The sequence below is a fragment of the Melanerpes formicivorus genome, unplaced genomic scaffold, assembly GCF_026170545.1.
Source record: "Melanerpes formicivorus ecotype bairdi unplaced genomic scaffold, bMelFor1.0.p_v2 SCAF_7, whole genome shotgun sequence".
Classification (NCBI taxonomy): Eukaryota; Metazoa; Chordata; class Aves; order Piciformes; family Picidae; genus Melanerpes; species Melanerpes formicivorus.
The window spans coordinates 1886805-1904823 of NW_027142359.1; the positions used below are offsets into that span (position 1 = coordinate 1886805).

At 45.9% G+C, this 18019-nt stretch overlaps 1 protein-coding gene across 2 annotated transcripts in view; it reads right to left on the bottom strand.

The window, feature by feature from the left end:
• The window catches only part of GLIS1 (GLIS family zinc finger 1), a 217669-nt gene that overhangs the window by 23122 nt on the left and 176528 nt on the right, over positions 1-18019 (bottom strand). For both annotated transcript variants that reach the window (XM_068140633.1, XM_068140634.1), the window contains 3 exons: positions 16973-17083; positions 12723-12855; positions 6401-6551 (listed from right to left, as the gene is read on the bottom strand). In XM_068140633.1, coding sequence (XP_067996734.1) covers positions 6401-6551; positions 12723-12855; positions 16973-17083 — 395 coding nt within the window. The remainder of the gene's footprint in view (positions 1-6400; positions 6552-12722; positions 12856-16972; positions 17084-18019) is intronic.

Sequence of the window (18019 nt, forward strand, 5' to 3'; positions counted from 1 at the left end):
GCAAGATGCTTCCAGGTGCAGGTGGAGTCTGCACAGGTAGCTGATGTCTGCGTTCCTCAAGCTTACAGTCTCAAAGGCTGTACTCAAGGGTGGGAGATGTTCAGATAATCATTTGTTACACCAGGATACATGACTGTGTTTGGCCTGGATGGTCTACATCTACCTGCAAAAGTTGTGCTTGAAAGCCAAGACAAAAATTGAAAATAAATGAGTAAGATCATCTTTTGAGATGTTAAGTGTGAATTTAACTACAGAGCAAACCAGGCATGGCTGAAATCCTTCCAGCAGTGCATCCTGTGTGACCTGCACTAGATTCTATGGTCCTGCTCTGGCAGGGCAGTTGGACTGGATGATCTCTGGAGGTCTCTTCCAACCCCTAACATCCTCTGATCCTGTGAAAGAGCTGTGTTTGCTGCTAAGTGCTTTCTGAGTTCCTCTGACCAACTCCTTTAACTTTCCAGCTCCTCCTGTGTCCTCTCATCTCTTACTTTGAGATAGCTTTGCTCACAGTGTCTTCTGGGAAGGCAGTACTCAGAGATGGGCTGCTGAAGGCTCTCTGATGAGTGTCAGTCCAGGCCTTTCAGACCACAGATGAAAGACATGGCCCACCTGCTTCTGCTGATGGCCAAACAATATTTTACCCCCTGATCAAGCACTAGGTTACTCTTAACTGTGTATTGTTGAAGTAAACCTACGTTAATGATAAGTTTACTTTAAGGTGGGGGGGAACTGTCTAAGCCTGTCTGGACATGATTATAAATGAATTCTGATCACATTTTGTACAATGAGATAAATGGCTCTGGGATCTGAAACCAGATGCTTTTAATTGCTGCTTTTCTTTGTTACATGAATCTCAGCCCCACACCTGTGCATTGTTCTCTCTCTGCAGATGTCCTGATGCCCCTTTTGCGTGCTCAGATCCACAACACTGAGATAAATTATGATGGGTTCTTGGCTTCCTCCACTGAAAATGTTTTCAGCTGTCAGAAAAATCTGTTTCTTGTTATTGGTTTTAGTGCTTTTGAAAGAAAGACTAAAACACTGACTTGTGTGTTCTGTTATAAATGGAGAGCATTCCCCATGGAATCCACATTGAATGAGGGATGTATCTCCTTGGGTATAAAAACTGGGTAGGTATTCAGTTCTCCAGAGCACTTCTGAGGAGGAGAAGTTTGTTTCTAGCAGCATGCCAGTTCCTAGTCAATTCATTGATGCGAGCTCACAAATTGAAAGATGAAGAAAAATAAGGCAGAAGTAGTTCAATTGGAGGTAGGCAGGCACCTAATTTGCTCTTAAAGTAATGAGAACTAGGTACACAAATGTATTTTCCTATCTGGCCTGAATTCTGGCAGTTCAAGGAGATGGCTTTAAGTTGTCCCAAGGGAGGTTTAGGTTGGATATTAGAAGAAAATTCTGCCCTGAAAGGGTTCTTGGCCCTGGTACAGGCTGTCCAGGGAGGTAGTTGAATCCCTGTCCTTGGAGGTGTTTAAAAGCAGCAGAGATACGGGTCTGAGGGCCATGGTTTAGCACCAGACTTGGTACAGTTACAGAATGGTTGGACTTGATGATCTTAAGGGTCTTTTCCAACCAAAAAGACTCTAAGGTTCTGTTATTCCTTACTGGAAAGAATCTCCCCCATTTCTTTTAAAGGGTTTGTGGTGAGTTCTTAGCTCTTATCCCAGAAACAGTCACGCTCCAGAAAACCTCCTGCTCACAAACAAGTGAGACTCCTACAGCCACAATTGGAGTCTGGTCCAATCTGATGAGCAAGCGCCCACCAAACCCTTTGCATGCCAAAAGCAATGACACAGAGCAGAGCTGAGGGGCTGCTGGAGGCTGCTTTCCCCCAGCTCCACAGCTCACTGACAGCAGGCAGCGGAGCTGGACCAGACTGCTTTGGAATGGAGGCACCTGACACAGGGTCCTGCTGAGCTGAGAGGTGGGTAGGAGCTGGCTTATCATCTCTTACTGCCAAAGTAGTTTGCATACAAATCTAACACACAAGATTTTATCCTGCATATTTGTTTTCAACCTTAAAACTATCAGGAAACTGAACTCTGATGTTCCCTGGTTGAGCAAGAGGGGAGGCTCTGTGCACCTGGTGTAAATTTACGCAAAAGGGAAGTGCGGGACGAAATTCCCAACAGAGAACTCTTTCCTCTAAGCATTTCTGTGGTATTTGAATTCACAGGTGCTAAGAAGCAAGCAAACAGAAATCCTGATGTTTGAGCAGCCTGGTTAAAATGTCCCTTTTCACTTGATTGTTTTTTAAGTCCTGGTTTTTGTATGGGTAAGTGGCTCTTCAGGGGGGTCTGGATCACAGTTTGAACTGGTGAGAAGCCCAGGCAAAAGAGAGTTGTGTAAGCACCTTCCTCTAACCTTGACTCATTGCTCCTTCATATTAAAGGTTCACAAGACTGGATTCAGAGCTCTCATTAATCATCACCGGTTCTTCATTTGCTCTTGCATTTACAGAGCAAAAGTTACCTAAATTGTCACAGGAATATAAAAGGAATCATTTCACTTCCCTTTGCCCTGGAGACACATTGCCTGCCCAAGACAGTTATTATTTGCCAGCACCCCCAGCTTCTCCTGAGCACAGCAGTGCTGTTTGTTAGGGGCACCACAAGTGACAGAGGCCTTCACAGCCACATATAGAGGGGCCGTGTTCAGATCCTACAAAGTCACCTTGTTAGGTCATTAGGCTCAATTGCTGCAAATCCCTCACTGGGTACCACCACTCAGACTCTCTTAACTTTAGCCGTATCAGTTTCACTTCAGCTGATAATTTATCACACTAAATATTCTAAACTGGCTTCTACAGAGGGAGCTTACAAACAAAACTAAGCAGAGTTTTAGATGACTTAGATAGGAGCAGCTGAAAAACTAGCAGGAAGCAAGCCAAGTGCAACATTCACCTAAGATTTAATACTAGAAGCTGGTTTTCAGTCTTCATTCTGCTACAAATCAAAAGAGACGATTTTTGCAGCGGGCAAAGTGAAGCCCAGCTAGACATTAAACATGGTAAATGCAACAAGAAATGCTAAAAGAAACCTCTGCTACCTGAAATAAAAAAATAGGTATTTAAAGCTGGATCACAACTGACTGTGTTCCAGATGCAGGATATTCCTCAGGCACACACTTCAGTTAATATCAATAGGAGTAAAATGCTTTGCTCTAGCATACACTTCATACCAGGGTTTTAAAAAGTACTCTCTGTACTGGATGAAGCCAGGATAAATACATTTGGTAATGAAGTCAGATTTTGTCAGAACATTTTCAAGTGAATTAGATAATTTTGTCAAACCATTTAAATGTCTTAGCAAGCCATGTGGGAAAACTGACTGCTGCTCTCGCTGTTGACTTTGGCAGGGGATGCTATAACACAGGGCTTTTTGAAAAGGAAAGAAAAAGCCTTTAAATCAAATTCTGAATCTGATGTCAAACTTGAGCAGACTATTTGTACTTTGCCTCATGTAGTTCTTGGCATCTTGCATATTTGATGACTCAGTAATTAGATTTCTTGATAGCAATCATTTGGTTGATTCCAGAGACTGGAGCTATGCAATCCAGCCTTGTCATCGCACTGAGTCACAGCACAGACATTCTGTGCATTTACTTAGACCTGAACTCTGAGACAGCTGACAAATGAAGCAAAACATTGTCTGTGTGCCCCAGAGCTGGAGCAGGCAACGTGCAGTGAGGCAGTGTTGGGGGTTTCTTTCCTCTTGCTTCCACAGGCTACCCAGGAGGGTTGTGGAGTCTCCCTCTCTGGAGATAGTCAAGACCTGCCTGGATGAGTTCCTGTGTGATCTGCTCTAGGTGATCCTGCTCTGGCAGGGGGGCTGGACTAGATGATCTCTTGAAGTCTCTTCCAGCCCCCACCATTCTGTGATTCTTGCAAACCATAGACAAAACACCACTAGGAATGGCAGAGGGGTTAACAGCCCTCAGTGGCTCCATGTGATTGTGAAATGCTTTTGCTCAGATAAATGGATGACTGCTTTAAACAAAACTGTGCTAAACGACATTCAAGGACTATTAGTTCACACTGAGGTCCTGTGCTTGCAATTAAAATGTTATGTGGGGGCTTTATTTCAGCAGTTATTCATAATGGAAGCATAAACAATTTGAAGGCAGCAAAGGGCACTTGGACTGGGTAGGACAGTGCTGAATACAGATCAGTTTGAGTTTAGAAAATGGCATTTTGAGATGCTGAAAAATTCCAAGTAATTATGTAATGAAACTAAATACCCTGTTTTAAAATAGCTATTCAAAAATACATTCCAGTCTCCATTTCCTGAGGTTTGGTTCATGGTTAGAAATCTCATAATCTCCCACTCCAATTTTGTCATAGGATATTAACTGCGGTGTTTCTGCAAGGACTTTCCATTCCTTTAGCCTATAAGCACAGAGATAATAAGTCAGCACCGTTTCCTCCTCTGAGAAACAATATCTACTGCCCATCTATTGCCCTGGAACTGAAAGCAGCAGAGACAAGTCTGACGTAGACTTAGGCCTTAGCAAATGATCAAAATGTCTGCAGAAGTGAGAACCTCAGTACTCAGAAGTGCTCAGTGAGAACATCAGCTTCCTCAGCACAGTGCTTCTGCTGCAAAGTGCTGTGGCTGGAATGGAGACATGAGGGGCAGCAAGGAGAGTTCATCTGGGAGCTTCAGACTCCTCAAACTAGAAAGCTGTCTGTTGCCCTCATTCTGGCCAAGTTTTTGCTTTCATTTCTCATTAACAGCAGCAAACCATCAAGTGCCTTAGGAGCAAGCCCACCAAGCTGAAAGCCTGTTAAATCCTTCCCATGCCATAGCCTTACTTTATTTAATTCTTGCTTAGGATTTTTGCCATAACTCCCCTAGGAAGCCCATTCCAGAAGCAACTCAAAGAAGCAGCAGCTGAGCATCACACTGGGCAGCAGTGAGAGGAAGGGATCCTATGCCCCCAGGCTCAAGTAGTCTCATTCTGCGTGGAAAGAGCTCATGGATTACCTTCACTTTGGATTGCCTGTCTCCGTTCCTCCTGTTTGCATTTGCTGCCTTCTCAGCTATAGAAAACTTCCTATTTATCTGATATAGCTTCCACCTAAATCAACGTGCTTATGCCTCAATGACTGCCATGGGTATGAGTCTGCCAACAGGAGATACAAGGTGGGGAATGTGGTAGGCCAGGGGAGGAGAGTGGTCAGGCACAGGAATCTGATGTGACATGGACAGAGTAAGTCTATTCCTATGATGGGCAGACAGGCACCATGCAGTGGGAGGGGGCACTGGTACTGCTATAGAAGCTAAGTTTTCATCCCCCAGTTAAAAAAATGGAATTATTTGTTCCTAATTGCATCTCCTCAATCAGATTATTCAGCTTCTCCACGTGTAACTTTCCTTCTCACACCCTTCCCATGCCATATACATTCTGCCTTATGCCCTTTGCTTAAAGCACACAACTGAAAACTTTCTGGCCTCTTCTTTCCCTGTATAAAAGAAGGGATGGGTCAGTCACTGAACTAGGGTGGAAAACCTCTGCACTCAATTGCTGTATTTGGTAAAGAACCACAACATATTTTTAGGAAGAAAGAAAATCTAATCTCTCTGTATCTCAGATTCCCATCAGTAAAGCAAACTCAGTCCCCTCCCTGTTCAAAGTGCTGGGAAGAAAAACTGTAAGTTTGATGTTTCATTTGCATGAGCCTAGGCACCACAAAAAATTTGAGCAGAAGGATTAGAGCAGAATTAGTGAAGGCTTAGAGAGATTCTTTACTGCTGAGAGGATGTTATCAGATACTTCAGCAAACGATCGGATGCTGCAGCAGTACAAAGCAATCCTCACTGCAGCACTGCAACCTGTGTGACAACATCCTCTGTCCTGACCAGCATCTTCCTGGTTACTGCCTGCTGCTGGGAAATGTGTTACAGAGAATCACATCAGAGAGCAGGCAAGTGAGAAAGCCTGAGCCCTGACACTAAGTGGATCTTGCTAAGGCAAGCACTTCCTTATTCCTGAATCAGTCAGTTTGGGTTTTACCCTTGCAGTGATTTGTCTTTCTGTTGAGAAAAGTTCTCTGCATTGATCTAAACCTACAAGAAGTCATCAAGGAAGAACTAAAAATAAATAAATTATGCAACTGTGTGCTCTGAAGAAACCAATTCTCAGAGTACTTTGCTGAAGACAAGGCCCAGGCTCCGAGGCACCCAATGGTAATGCCCAAGTTTGCCCTGCTCAGCGCAGGGGATGGGTGAGGCCCCCTGAGATCCCCTCACAGCAGAGTTTTCTATGAATCTACACCAGAAGAGGCCAGTGGTTTCCATTTGAGCAGCATCCATGCAAAGCAAACCGAGAAGTTAACCATTCATTAGCATGGCAGGCAGAGGCCAAGCATGTCCCATGCACATACCCTTCCCTGGCACTCTCCAGCGGTGAGGGATGGTGGTGAGGACTGGGCAGGGCAGGCTCGAGTGGGTGGTGTCTTGAAGGGACGTCGTGAGGAGGCAGCAGAATACCTGGCGAGGGCCCGTTCTGGTTAGCACTGGAGCCACTGTACATGCCTGTCAACAGAGCCATTTCACAAAGAGAATGAGCAAACAGGCACCCAAGTCCTTCAGAGTCCCCAGCTCCTTCCCTGTCCCCTACACAAACACACAGCAGCCCCCTTCTGCTGGGGGTGTCACCCACTGTGAGCCCCCAGCATTGGTGACTGCTGCAGTGCTTGAACAGCACTCAGAGCTGTATGGAGGTGCTTTGTGCCTCCCCTCCAGCCCTCTCAGGTGGCCCATTTCCTACTGGCTGTGGCTGCAGACCTGTGGGATCTCCTCCTAGCAGATGGCAGGACTCTCACTCTGCCTTCACCACACTTTTGAGTGAGAGCTCAGAGTGCTCTTTGCAGAATGCTGGAGCTCATACTGACAGCAGAGTGGTACCTGGTACCTTACCAACATCACATTAGCCCCTGAACACATTTTATGTGTAAAGGGCATCAGGACTTGAGTTTATTCATTGCTCATTAAAACCTTTTTAATCTGCTTTTGATTTAATATGCTGCTGGACATCCTGGATCATTTAAAACACATACTGATCACATACTGATACAAAAGAAACCCCAATGAAGTCAGTGCAAAAAAGAATGAGGAGAGAGAGCTTTTCATGAGATGATGAAAACAGGAGGTTTACTAAGCACACAGGTACTGGAGGAGTGTGGATGTTCTCGGGGACTGCACCAATTGGCCTCTAGCATGGCAGTGAGGCACCAATAGCCAAGCATCTGTCATGCCCTCAAGCACAGGCTTTGTTGAGGAACAAATACAGGACTTTGGATTAAGATGCTGGGATTAAGCTTTTTTCTCAGTTTCCCTTCTGAAGAGCAAGGCATGCACCCAGACAGTCCAAACTGTCTGAGGCCAGGGCCATGACACTGACTTGTGATGTGAAGGCTGCTCTGAGCAGGTCTCTGCAATGAGAGGGGATCACAGAGGTGCTTGCTGCCTGCTGTTTGCAAATGCCATTCTGTGGCAGTGGGAAAAGCCCCTAGTAAGTGCAGTTCTTGGAAAAGTCCAGTCCTCAGCTTCTCTGTTGTCCACAAAACACCTCCCAGAGTCTCAGCCCACTGGGGCACTCCTCCCAGGGAATGTACACCCAGAGGAGGAGCAGAACAGCCACTGTATTCTGAAGGCTGTGGGGAGCAAATGAAGTTTGCCAGCACCCACAGTGTCCAGACACAGCACAGAAGACCCCAACCCCTTCTCAGACATAGTTTCTTTGCCTTTTATCCTCTGCAGCATTCACCTTTCCTCTCCTCCCACTGACTGCATGCAGAGCTACGTGTTCAGAAAGCCAGAGCTGTGTGCCAGCTCTGCTTGGATGTGTCCCGTTGCCACTGCCAAGGCTCTGGATGGCAGTCCTCCCAGACCCTCCCAGTGACATGGAATGAGCATGGGGCCCTGGGGAACGTGTGACAGCTCTCTGGGTGGGTAAGGCACAGCTGAATGTCAGCATCTGTTTCTGTGCAACTAAAGAGCAGAACCACTAAGGCAAGATTCCAGCCACCTTTGTCAGGGGCTTCAGATGAGTCAAAAACCTCTGGTGAACAATGAGTCCTCAGCTGCTGACAGATCTAAAGCAACAAAAATGAACCACATCATCCCTGTCTCCTGCTAGACAGAACATTTGTCAGCTGGCCAGTGAGACCAACTTACCTTGTGCACTGAAAGCCAGACAGAAGGGGCTTTAAGAAGTCAGATGTGCCCAGGTGATGCTGGGATTTAGTTGTCAAAGCCTCTTCTGATAAGAGTAAGGCAGTAACTAGGATGTTGCATTGTGAAAATGTTGGGTTCCCACTGGTGACTTCTGTTCATTTTTTCATACAATAGCTTCCACTTCCCCCAAATCCTCACTGTCTCTACATCCATTATCAGTCTTGGAAGATGAGCCCAACACCAATCTGACTGTGACTGTACAGTGTCAGCTCACACTCAGCTGTACTTCCTACAGCAGGCAGGCAGGCTGTACTGGCAGCACAGCCTGCAGAACGGTGCTGAACCTATAAAGAGCTCTTTATGCTCCTGAAGAGCAGCAGAACATTGTTGGCCCCTAACTCACCCCAAATGCTCAAACACATCAGAAGGTAGTTTTAGCAGTGTGGTAGCCAGAAAACACACAAATCTCACAGTCCCACCCATGAACAGCTCTGTTGGCCCCTTCCATACTGTCTCAGGTACTGAGGACAGTTCAGCTCTTTGTTTGAGGTGGATGAGAAAGGTAAGAGTAGCAGGGCACCTAGATTCAGCTTGCCCCTCCAGAGAAGTGAGAAGTCGTCCTGCACGATCCCACGCACTCAAACACTTGCATTAGAAAACCAAATGAAGCCAGAATCCTTGCAACCTGAGTTTCTGCTATGCCCAAGAGTTCACCCAGCCACAGAAGTACCAAGGTAGGCTCCTACTCTCCCCTCCTGGGCCTGAAGAGATGTGCTGCTGTGGGCCTCCTCTCCTATTTAAAGCAGGGCTTCTTCCATCCACCCTGAGTTTATCCCTCTTTTGACTTGGAGCACATGCTGAGGCTTGTAGGCCTTGGTCACCAGTCAGTTCTCCTTTCCCTTCATCTTTATGTATCAAAAAGCCTTCACTCATGCTTGGTTTGACACATGGCATCTCCTGTCCCCTCAATGCCCCCTTCCTCACCCCTGAAGCCACTAGTTCCCCTTGCACTGACCCTCTCTCTGCAGCACTACAGCTACCACAATGTGGACTGAGGCCTGTCAGGGCAGAACCAGCTGTCCCCCCCATCCCTGTGCCACCCGGACAAAGGTGTGCTGCCTGCTGGCAAGCAGCCTGTGTCACAGCTGGGCCCTGCCTGCCTCTCTGGCAGTGGGAACACTCATTTCGGGTGCCACTCACTAGTATCCAGCTGCCAGCACTCATGGAAGCTGTCAGAAGGCAATTATCTTGGAGGCCTTTGGCAAATGGTGTGGAGCTTGACTATTGGATTTAAAACACTGCAGTGGGGAAGGGGGTGACACAGATGTGGGCAGGAGGAGAGCAAACTGGTTACAGAAGCCTTGAGACTGAACCCAAGCCCGAGTTTACGGCGTGTATCCTGCAGACACCAGGCTGGTGGGAGGAATGGGGGAGCTGCGAGGCTGCTCTGGTGTCAGACACAGCGATCTGTGCTCTTGGGCCTGGTGCTGAGGCACCGAGACTGCACAGCCTACCCCTGGGATGAGAGCTGCATCCACCCCTGGAGCACGCCACAATGCCAGCCAAGGCAGACAGAGAATCCAGCCCATTGTTCACTTGCCTGGCTTGCATTTGTCTGCCTGCAATTAAGAGCATTTGGAGGGCCCCATGGCACACACAGTGGAAGATGGGATTTACTATGAGATTCCATGTGAGTCTGCAAGGAGACATTAGTCATTTCTGTTGAGTCACTGAGCACCAAACTGGTACTTATTTAAAACTAAAAGTTATTAATCTTACACAGTGCACAACAGGGGCAGCCCAACAGAATGTGAACTTCACTCGCCTCTAAGGGAAAGACCTTGCTCTGCATGGGCACTCTGCAGGGTGCACTCCATTGGGCACTGTGCAAGCTGTCAGCCACTGACGCTGCTACTGGAGTTCATCTGGACTGTAGAAAGTTCTGATATGTGTGCTTTTATTCCAAACAGAAGACACTCAAAGTTGGAGCTGCTGCCACTCTGATTCCATGACTAACTGATGGCACGTTCTTGGGTGTGAAGCCCAAAGACGGTGCTTTTAGAAGGAAGCAGGAGAGAGAAGGAACAGCCTTGTGCAGGGAAGCAGGAGGGACCTGCAGATGTGAGGCTGCATAGGGCCCTTCCATTAACAGAAAGAAAGAGCTGTTGGAAGGGACACAAATGCTATGGATGGAGTGTTGACACTAGCTGCCTCTCCAGTGGGAGAGGAAGAAGTCGAGGGGGGAGAGCAGTTGCTATTCCAGACTCAGCAGAGTTTTCAAAACTTTCAAAATTTCACTTCTTTTGCAGTCTTTTCCCCCTTTTTTTTCAGCAGTGAGATGTAATATTCTGAGCACCTGAGGTCTCACAGAAGCCTTTGGAGCTGTTAAGAATGACTGCTCCTGCAAGTGGAGCCCATGGCAGGACTGTGCACCTTGGGCCTCTTCACACACTGACCATCTTAGCTTGAGCACATAGCTCATCGATCAGCATTTTAAATGGCTGGGCCTTTGACCTGAACATCTGCTGCCAGAGCAGCACTCTGAGCATCTGTGACTAGCAGCTTTTATTTCCCCCAGCTTTATACTGAGACCAGAAAAGCAACAATAAAACACAGCCAGGGAAAGCTCCTGAGTGGAATCACCTAGAGCTGAATGTGTGCAGCCATGAAGCACCTTAGTTATGAGGAGGGCAAAAGGAGGAAGATCTAAGCAAACAGTGGGCTCCTCTGACTGCTGAACATTCTTCTGCTCACTGTCTTACCCAGTCCTAAGCACAACCCTGCTTTGAAGTCAGACACAAGGGATGGAAGCCTTTTTAATATTTCATTTTTTTTCCCTGTGATTTGCTTTCATCCCTGACATTTAAAATGTGCTTTAACTTGGAGAAAGACAAAGCTGAAGCTCTCCAGGAATCCAAGTGATCCCTAAAGCCCAGAGCTCTGCACATTAATAATGTGGCTTCTTTGGAAAAAAAAATAAGGGGGGGGAACCTCCAAAGTGAAAACAAAAAACCCAAGCCATGAGCATTTCCCTGGTTTTGAGGGGCATCAAGAGGACATCATATTGTATTTATCCAGCTATATCCCATACTGAGTTTTACAGCTTGTTTGAAGGAGCAACCACTGCAGACTATAGGTGGCAGCAGGAAAGTCCTTATGCTTTAATTCTGATCAGCACTTCAGCTTCTGTGCCTCAAATAATGACAAAGGAAGCTCTGCCTATGAAACTGTACAACACAGTAGGAAGCAGCTCCTGTTTCACTGTAAACCAGGCTTTCAAAACTTGATTTGTTTTCCCTGGCACTTCTCAATACTGTGCATGTGATGAGGTTTCATGGGGTGACCTGGTGGGAGCATTAGGGAAGATTTGCCAAGTTTGTTGCAAAATCCTGGGGGTGGATTGGTATCATCAGCACAGAAATCCTATCAGAGAAAGACAGCATTACTGGCAGATAAATTCCTTCATCTCCGGAAGGACATTGAGATGGGATAGGGATGGTCTGATCATCTCTAAACTAGGAGCTTTTTCTCCTGTTTCATTGTTGTCATAGCATTGGTTGTCCCATCCCAAACTGGTTATTATAGATTTAGAGCTAAGTTTCAAGGTCAGTAACATGAATAATTCCCCACCAAAGCAGACCAAGACAGAGTCTGTGCACATATTCTCCTCACTGAGGACTGTCTAAAAGCTGCATGTTCAAAATTAATCAGGGAAACTATTTTTCTTCAGAGAAGCATGGGCTTTGCAGCTCACTGACAGAGCATGTTGCTGAAGCCAAGACCAAAATAAAGGGCTAAACCACTGCATGAACAGAGAGAGATCTGAGGGTGCAAGCAGCTAAGTGAAAGGTTCCTCACTCTAAGCCCTAGAAGCAGTGGAGGGATATGGTATCTTCAGAGGGGGAGGCAGATTACAATCCCAGTGATGGCTTTTCAGAGTTCCTCTAAAAGAACCTGAGGTTGAAAATTTGTGAGTCTAGGTCTTCTTTTCAGCAGAAGGGAATGCAAGCATCTTTTTCTCTTCCTGTAAAATCTATAGAACATTCTAAGGTTCCTGAAATGGGCCAGCTCTTGTTCAAACCACAAGAAAGAGAGGACGGATGAGAAGGAATGAAAGAAAGAGTAAATATTAGACAAGATAATGAAAACAACATGTTTGACATTTCAAATTCAAGCTGTTGCATAGACCACCATATTAGTCATTATGCTCACCCAGTGCATGACAATGGTACACAGCCTTACCAGTTCTCTGCAGCTCCTCGAGAGCTGCAGCACTATACTGCTGTGTGCCTTTGCCTGCACTCCTCATGCACCTGTACTCTGCTGAAGCCAAGGCAAACTCCTGGAAGTGAACAAATGGAAGCTGGCCTTCAGCTGGGCTGCTCCCCCCACCCTTCACCTGAAAGGAGCAGCAGCAAGTTGGGGTTTTCATCCTCCAGGGTGGCAAATCAGAGCCATGACCTTTTCTGGTTCAAGGCCTGTATGATATGACATATTTAGCACCATGCATATTAGAAGTACTCTTACCTGTAATTAAATCATGATGGCCTACAGATCTACCACATTTCCCATCCAAAATGTGTTGTGAGGATGTGTGCAGCTGTTGTATAGCTAAGCATTCACTGAGTACATCCTGTTCGATATCAGTGCATGAATTTAGCTACAAGAGGAGGATAAAACAAACAGTTTATTTCAGAGTAAACCAAATTGCTTTTAATTACATTCATTTGTCTCTTAGCTTAAAGATTACATATAGAAGGAACAAAATGCCATTCTTAAGGACTGGGTGTAACTAAGGATGTAACTATAACTTGGTATTTTTCATTAGAGAGAATTTTGGCTTTCTGCAGCTCACAAATGTGTTAATCTGGAATCAACAACCGTTTGCTTCAGAAAGTAATGCACCCTGTGTTTCCTCAAGCCTTCCCCAGTCGTCTCACTGCATCGTTTCAGCCTTTCTGGTGTTTCTCGGGTTCTGTGGCAAATGGATTGCATCACCTTGTAGCTGTGACTCTTGGAAAGACATGCGATAGGGAAAGAGAAGTGTTTGTGCTTATCAGCTCAGGACTGGCAGAGTAATGTGCTGTCAGCACCATGCAAGAGGCATCAACCATACCTCAGCTGCTCGCCGTATAAATTGCAGCTCTGGCAAAAGTGTCTGAAGCAAACCCTTGAAAACCACAATGTCGATCATATTAAAACCAGCAGGAGAGGAGAATTAAGAAAGAAAAGCATTTCTAATTCTCCTTCAAACATGCTGATGTTGCCAAGCTTTTGTCATAATAGAGTGCTCAGATTACACAAACAGCCATCACATTCTAGAGCCATTAATAAATAGTTATTGTCTCTCTTTACAGCTTTGCACACCCAGCTCCCCTGGGCTTGCTTATTCTAAATAAAAGGTCTCAAGCAAACCTACTTAGAATTCTGCCATACAGCCATTTGTTGCTTCAAGATAAACATCTGAACGTTTGGATCACAAAGTACATCTGCAGCCAATTAAACTAACTACCACTAAATTAACAGTTAGCTTTCCCTTCCTTTGTTCTTGCAAAGCCTTTCAGAACCACCAGATAGTACCTCTGCAGTCAGCCTCTAGGCTGTCAATTGGGTGTTCAGGATCCCTAAGCTCAGGCATTTTATTTCCTATCAGAGATGGCACATTTTGGTAGCAAATCTCAACCAAAACACGTGGGCAGTGTAGCCTGTTAATTTTTCTGTCGGCTAAGTCATTTCCACTCAGAGCTCCTGGGAAGCTGATACCAACAGGCAACTGCCTTTGCTGAGTTCTAATGAAGAATGAGCAAGTGAGGCTAAAGAGCCTTCCCCTTTTTCCCAAAGCAGCCCCTCACTGCTTCAGTAACATTGAGATTTACTTGCTTGGGGAAAGGTTTTATCCTATGATATGTTTAAGTGAAATACTGGGGCTGAGAGGGTGTTATTAATTCTTTATGAGTCAGATTTGCTTCAGTCCCTCTTAAGAGAGCCTGATCAAAATGTGCTCTAAAACTGCTGCTTTTCCAGGTGCCTTTCAAGTTCAGGGGAAAAAGACATAGGATCAAGTATTAATAAAGTTACCACGGATAAATGAGACAGGAAATCTGAAGAAGATTTCAAACCACTGAAGGAGTGTGGATGTAGCCTGGTCTACCAAATAAGGTGTGGGAAGGCAAGGAACCAACATTATTTTAAGATAAGCTTGATAAGTCCATGGGAGACTGTTCCATTGTCCAGATGTAAAGGATGGGAACATGTTAGCGTGGTCAGCCCAGCACATAGAGCTGAGCAAATGATAGCCATGTAAGTTATCAGGAAATGATTTCCTCCTTCCTTCCTCCAAGAAGCATGCCAGCAACTCCAGGAAGGAAAGATAGGGGGGTTCTCTGCTTTGGAATAGGAAGCATGGCTGCTTTCCACAGTCAGCTGAGCATTTCATGTCACAAAACCTTCCTGTTGCAACCATCTTGCTATTGCAAAAGACTTTGGTGCCATGGTCCACCTCTTCCTGTGGCTGATTACTGCTATGGCTTTCTGACTCTTACTCTCATCAAGACATAAAGGTTACTCTAGGGAACCATTGGGCATTTTGTGACCTGTGGTGTGGGAGGCTTGTGCACAGCACACCCTCTGCAATCTTCTAGAGAGCGGTACTGTAACCACATGGCCTGAAAACTAGGCAGCCCTTTCCAGTCTTGCCAGGCTAAATTAAAGTTCTGGCAGGACTTGGCATATGCCGAGACAACAGCTTGGTCCTGTGGACATCTGAGTGGGAACCAGGTAAGGCACAAAGCTCCACATGCAGTGAGTGTTTCTTGACTATTTGAAATGGGGTGCACAACTCTGGGCACTGATGTTCTACAAACTATTACTCAGGTGGAATATAGCTGAGGGTAGAGAAGGGCTACAGGAAGAAGTGGGGGACAGGTGACTGTCCATGTAAAGGGGACTCAGATTCAGACCAGTGAATCCAGCCAGGTGACAACTGCAGGGGATATAATTCATGCTGAGAAATATCAGGAGGGAAGGGGTGTGAGACAGAGGGCATGTCTGACACAAGGACAGATCAGTATGAACTCATCACACTTGTATTCAAACAGGAAAATCAGGCCTTTGTGATACCCAGCTCACTCTATGGTACATCCCAAATTCTGTAACTAAGATCACCTGGGTTCTGCTATTGTCTCTTCTCTCCACATGTTCCTCTGTTGCTCTCCAGTACTTCTAGTTCTTACCTTTGACACTTTTCCAAACTAGCTGCTCCCTAGCTCTATCTTGCCAGGCTGTCATTTCTGCTCTGTCCTCCATCCTTTAACCATGCCTTGCTGGCTCATCCATGGTGCTCTCGGCAGTGGCGAGGCAGCTGGGGGAAAACGTCATTGCTGCTTATTGGACTAAATGGAAGTGCTTGCTGCAGCTTGCCTTCCCTTCTGCTCCTGGGCCTGCAGTTCATGGTCACAGACCAGCTCTGTGGGGTCCCAATCATCTTTTTACAAACTGTGTGTACAAATGTGCAATAAACAAGTCTCTGATCCTGGGCTGGTGCCCATAAGCATCCCCATTCAATAATGAGTTCAGGATTTAGCCCACAGAAACCAAAGTACTTATTTGAATCTAATAGCAGTGAAAACATAACTAACAGTCTGGGTTTGGAATCATTTATAAAAGCATTTAGAAGGCAGTTGTGGTGGGAAAAGTGAGGGGGGTTCATTCTCATCTATTACAAGTGATCCTTTCCTCACATTTTCATGGTATCCCAGCCTAGTTTCATTTGTGTTTTAGATGATCTGCCAACATGCATGTACTCGCTGGTTATAGAGACTCAAGTCATGGGCATTTTATGTGAATGACAGCAGAACTAGGCCTGTGGATGAAAGACAAGCAGGAAAGAAACACTTGGAGTGAACACATGGGGCAAACTGAAATTACAGGGAGGTTGCCCTGGAAGTGTAAAATGATGAATCATAGAATCAAACAATTGTCAGGGTTGGAAGGGACCTCAAGGATCATCTAGTTCCAATCCCCCTGCCATGGGGAAGGACACCTCACACTAGATCAGGTTGCTCATAGCCACATCCAGTCTGACCTTAAAATCCTCCAGGGATGGCACTTCCACCACCTTCCTGGGCAACCTGTTCCAGTGTCTCAACACCCTCATGATGAAAAATTTCTTCCTAACATCCAATCTGAATCTCTGAATCTACCCATTTCTGGTTTTGCTCCATTTCCCCTTGTCCTGTCACTACCTGACATCCTAAAACGTCCCTCCCCAGTTTTCATATAGGCCCCCTTCAGATACTGGAATGCCACAATAAGGTCTCCTTGGAGTCTTCTCTCCAGAATTAACAACCCCAACTCTCTCAGTCTGTCTCCATAGCAGAGGAGCTCCAGCCCTCTGATCATCCTCATGGCCCTTCTCTGGACACATTCCAGCACATTCAGATCTTTCTTGTAGTAGGGGCTCCAGAACTAGATGTAGTATTCCAGGTGGGGTCTCACCAGAGTGGAGTAGAGGGGGAGAACTACCTCCCTCGACCTGCTGATTACACTTCTCTTGATGCAGCCCAGGATACAATTCCCTTTCTGGGCTGCAAGTGCACCCTGGTGGCCTCATTAACAGCAGTGGTTACACACCAACAGGAAAATCAGCTCAGCTTACATGTTCTTCTAGTGATATTGCAGAAGAACTCTGATTTGCAAATACATAAAAAAAAGGCACATTAACAGGAGGTGTATTGAGGCAGCCTGGAGAAGAGTCACTTGGTGCCTGGTGGCCTTACCTTCTTACGCACCTGTTGCTCTTTGGCTGAGTGAGCTTTGACGTGCTTGCGCAGGGAGCTGGGGTCGGTGTAGCGCTTGGAGCAGCCAGGAATCTGACAGGCATAGGGCTTCTGTAAATGTGAGGGAAGGGAAGACAGTTCATGTTCTTCTGCATCTCTACAGTCAGTACACAGAGCGCTGAAGGATGGCTGTTTCTGTCAAACATGGTGTTAAGCCTGAGGTGTTTGCTCTGTTTGGTGTTTCCGGATTTGCTCTGCCTCCTTTATGCACACAACATAGAGAGACCATGTTGATGCCTCTGATCTTGCACTCTGTGCAAGCATGGAGAGCAACTGACACATGTGCACCCTGTCATGTTGGATATTCATTTCTGGGCTGAATTAATGCTAATGAGATGTAACTGGTTGGGTTTTGAAGGCATTACTTGTTTTCTAGCCTTTACAATGGACAAAATGATCATGAGCTCACCCAGTATGGCTATAAATAGAGAAGCTTTGGTCTTGAGTTCTGATGCAGACAGTTCTTAGCACTGTTCATATGCAGCAGAGCAAAACTTGTGGCATGGTACACATTTGGTTTCCTTCATACCATGTTCCTGTTTTGAACAACTCCAGCAATATCTTTCTTTTTATAACTGCTAAGCAAACAATCTGCATCAAACATTAACAAGTAAGCAAATCAATGCAGAAAGAAGAATCCACTATTGTTGATTTTCTTAGGAAGACCTTTCCAGCTGACTTGGGCATGCAGCAGAGCTTGCCAGAGTGGCATAGTATGAGCACTCTTTCCTGGGAAAATCATCTGGGGCTGGGCAGGCACCTCCAGCACAGTCTTCTCATAGGAAAATACTTAAATAAATAAACAAGGATGCTACAGTTTAACCCTGCTTCTGCAAGCCCAACGACTGAAAGCCTCACTGATTTCATCTCTTAGTTATGCCTGCTCCCAACAGATGAAGCACTCTGTTAGAGCACAGCCTCCCAGCGAATGTGCAAGTACCAAGGTGAACACAGGGACTCTGGCACTTATTATTGAGTAACCACTGA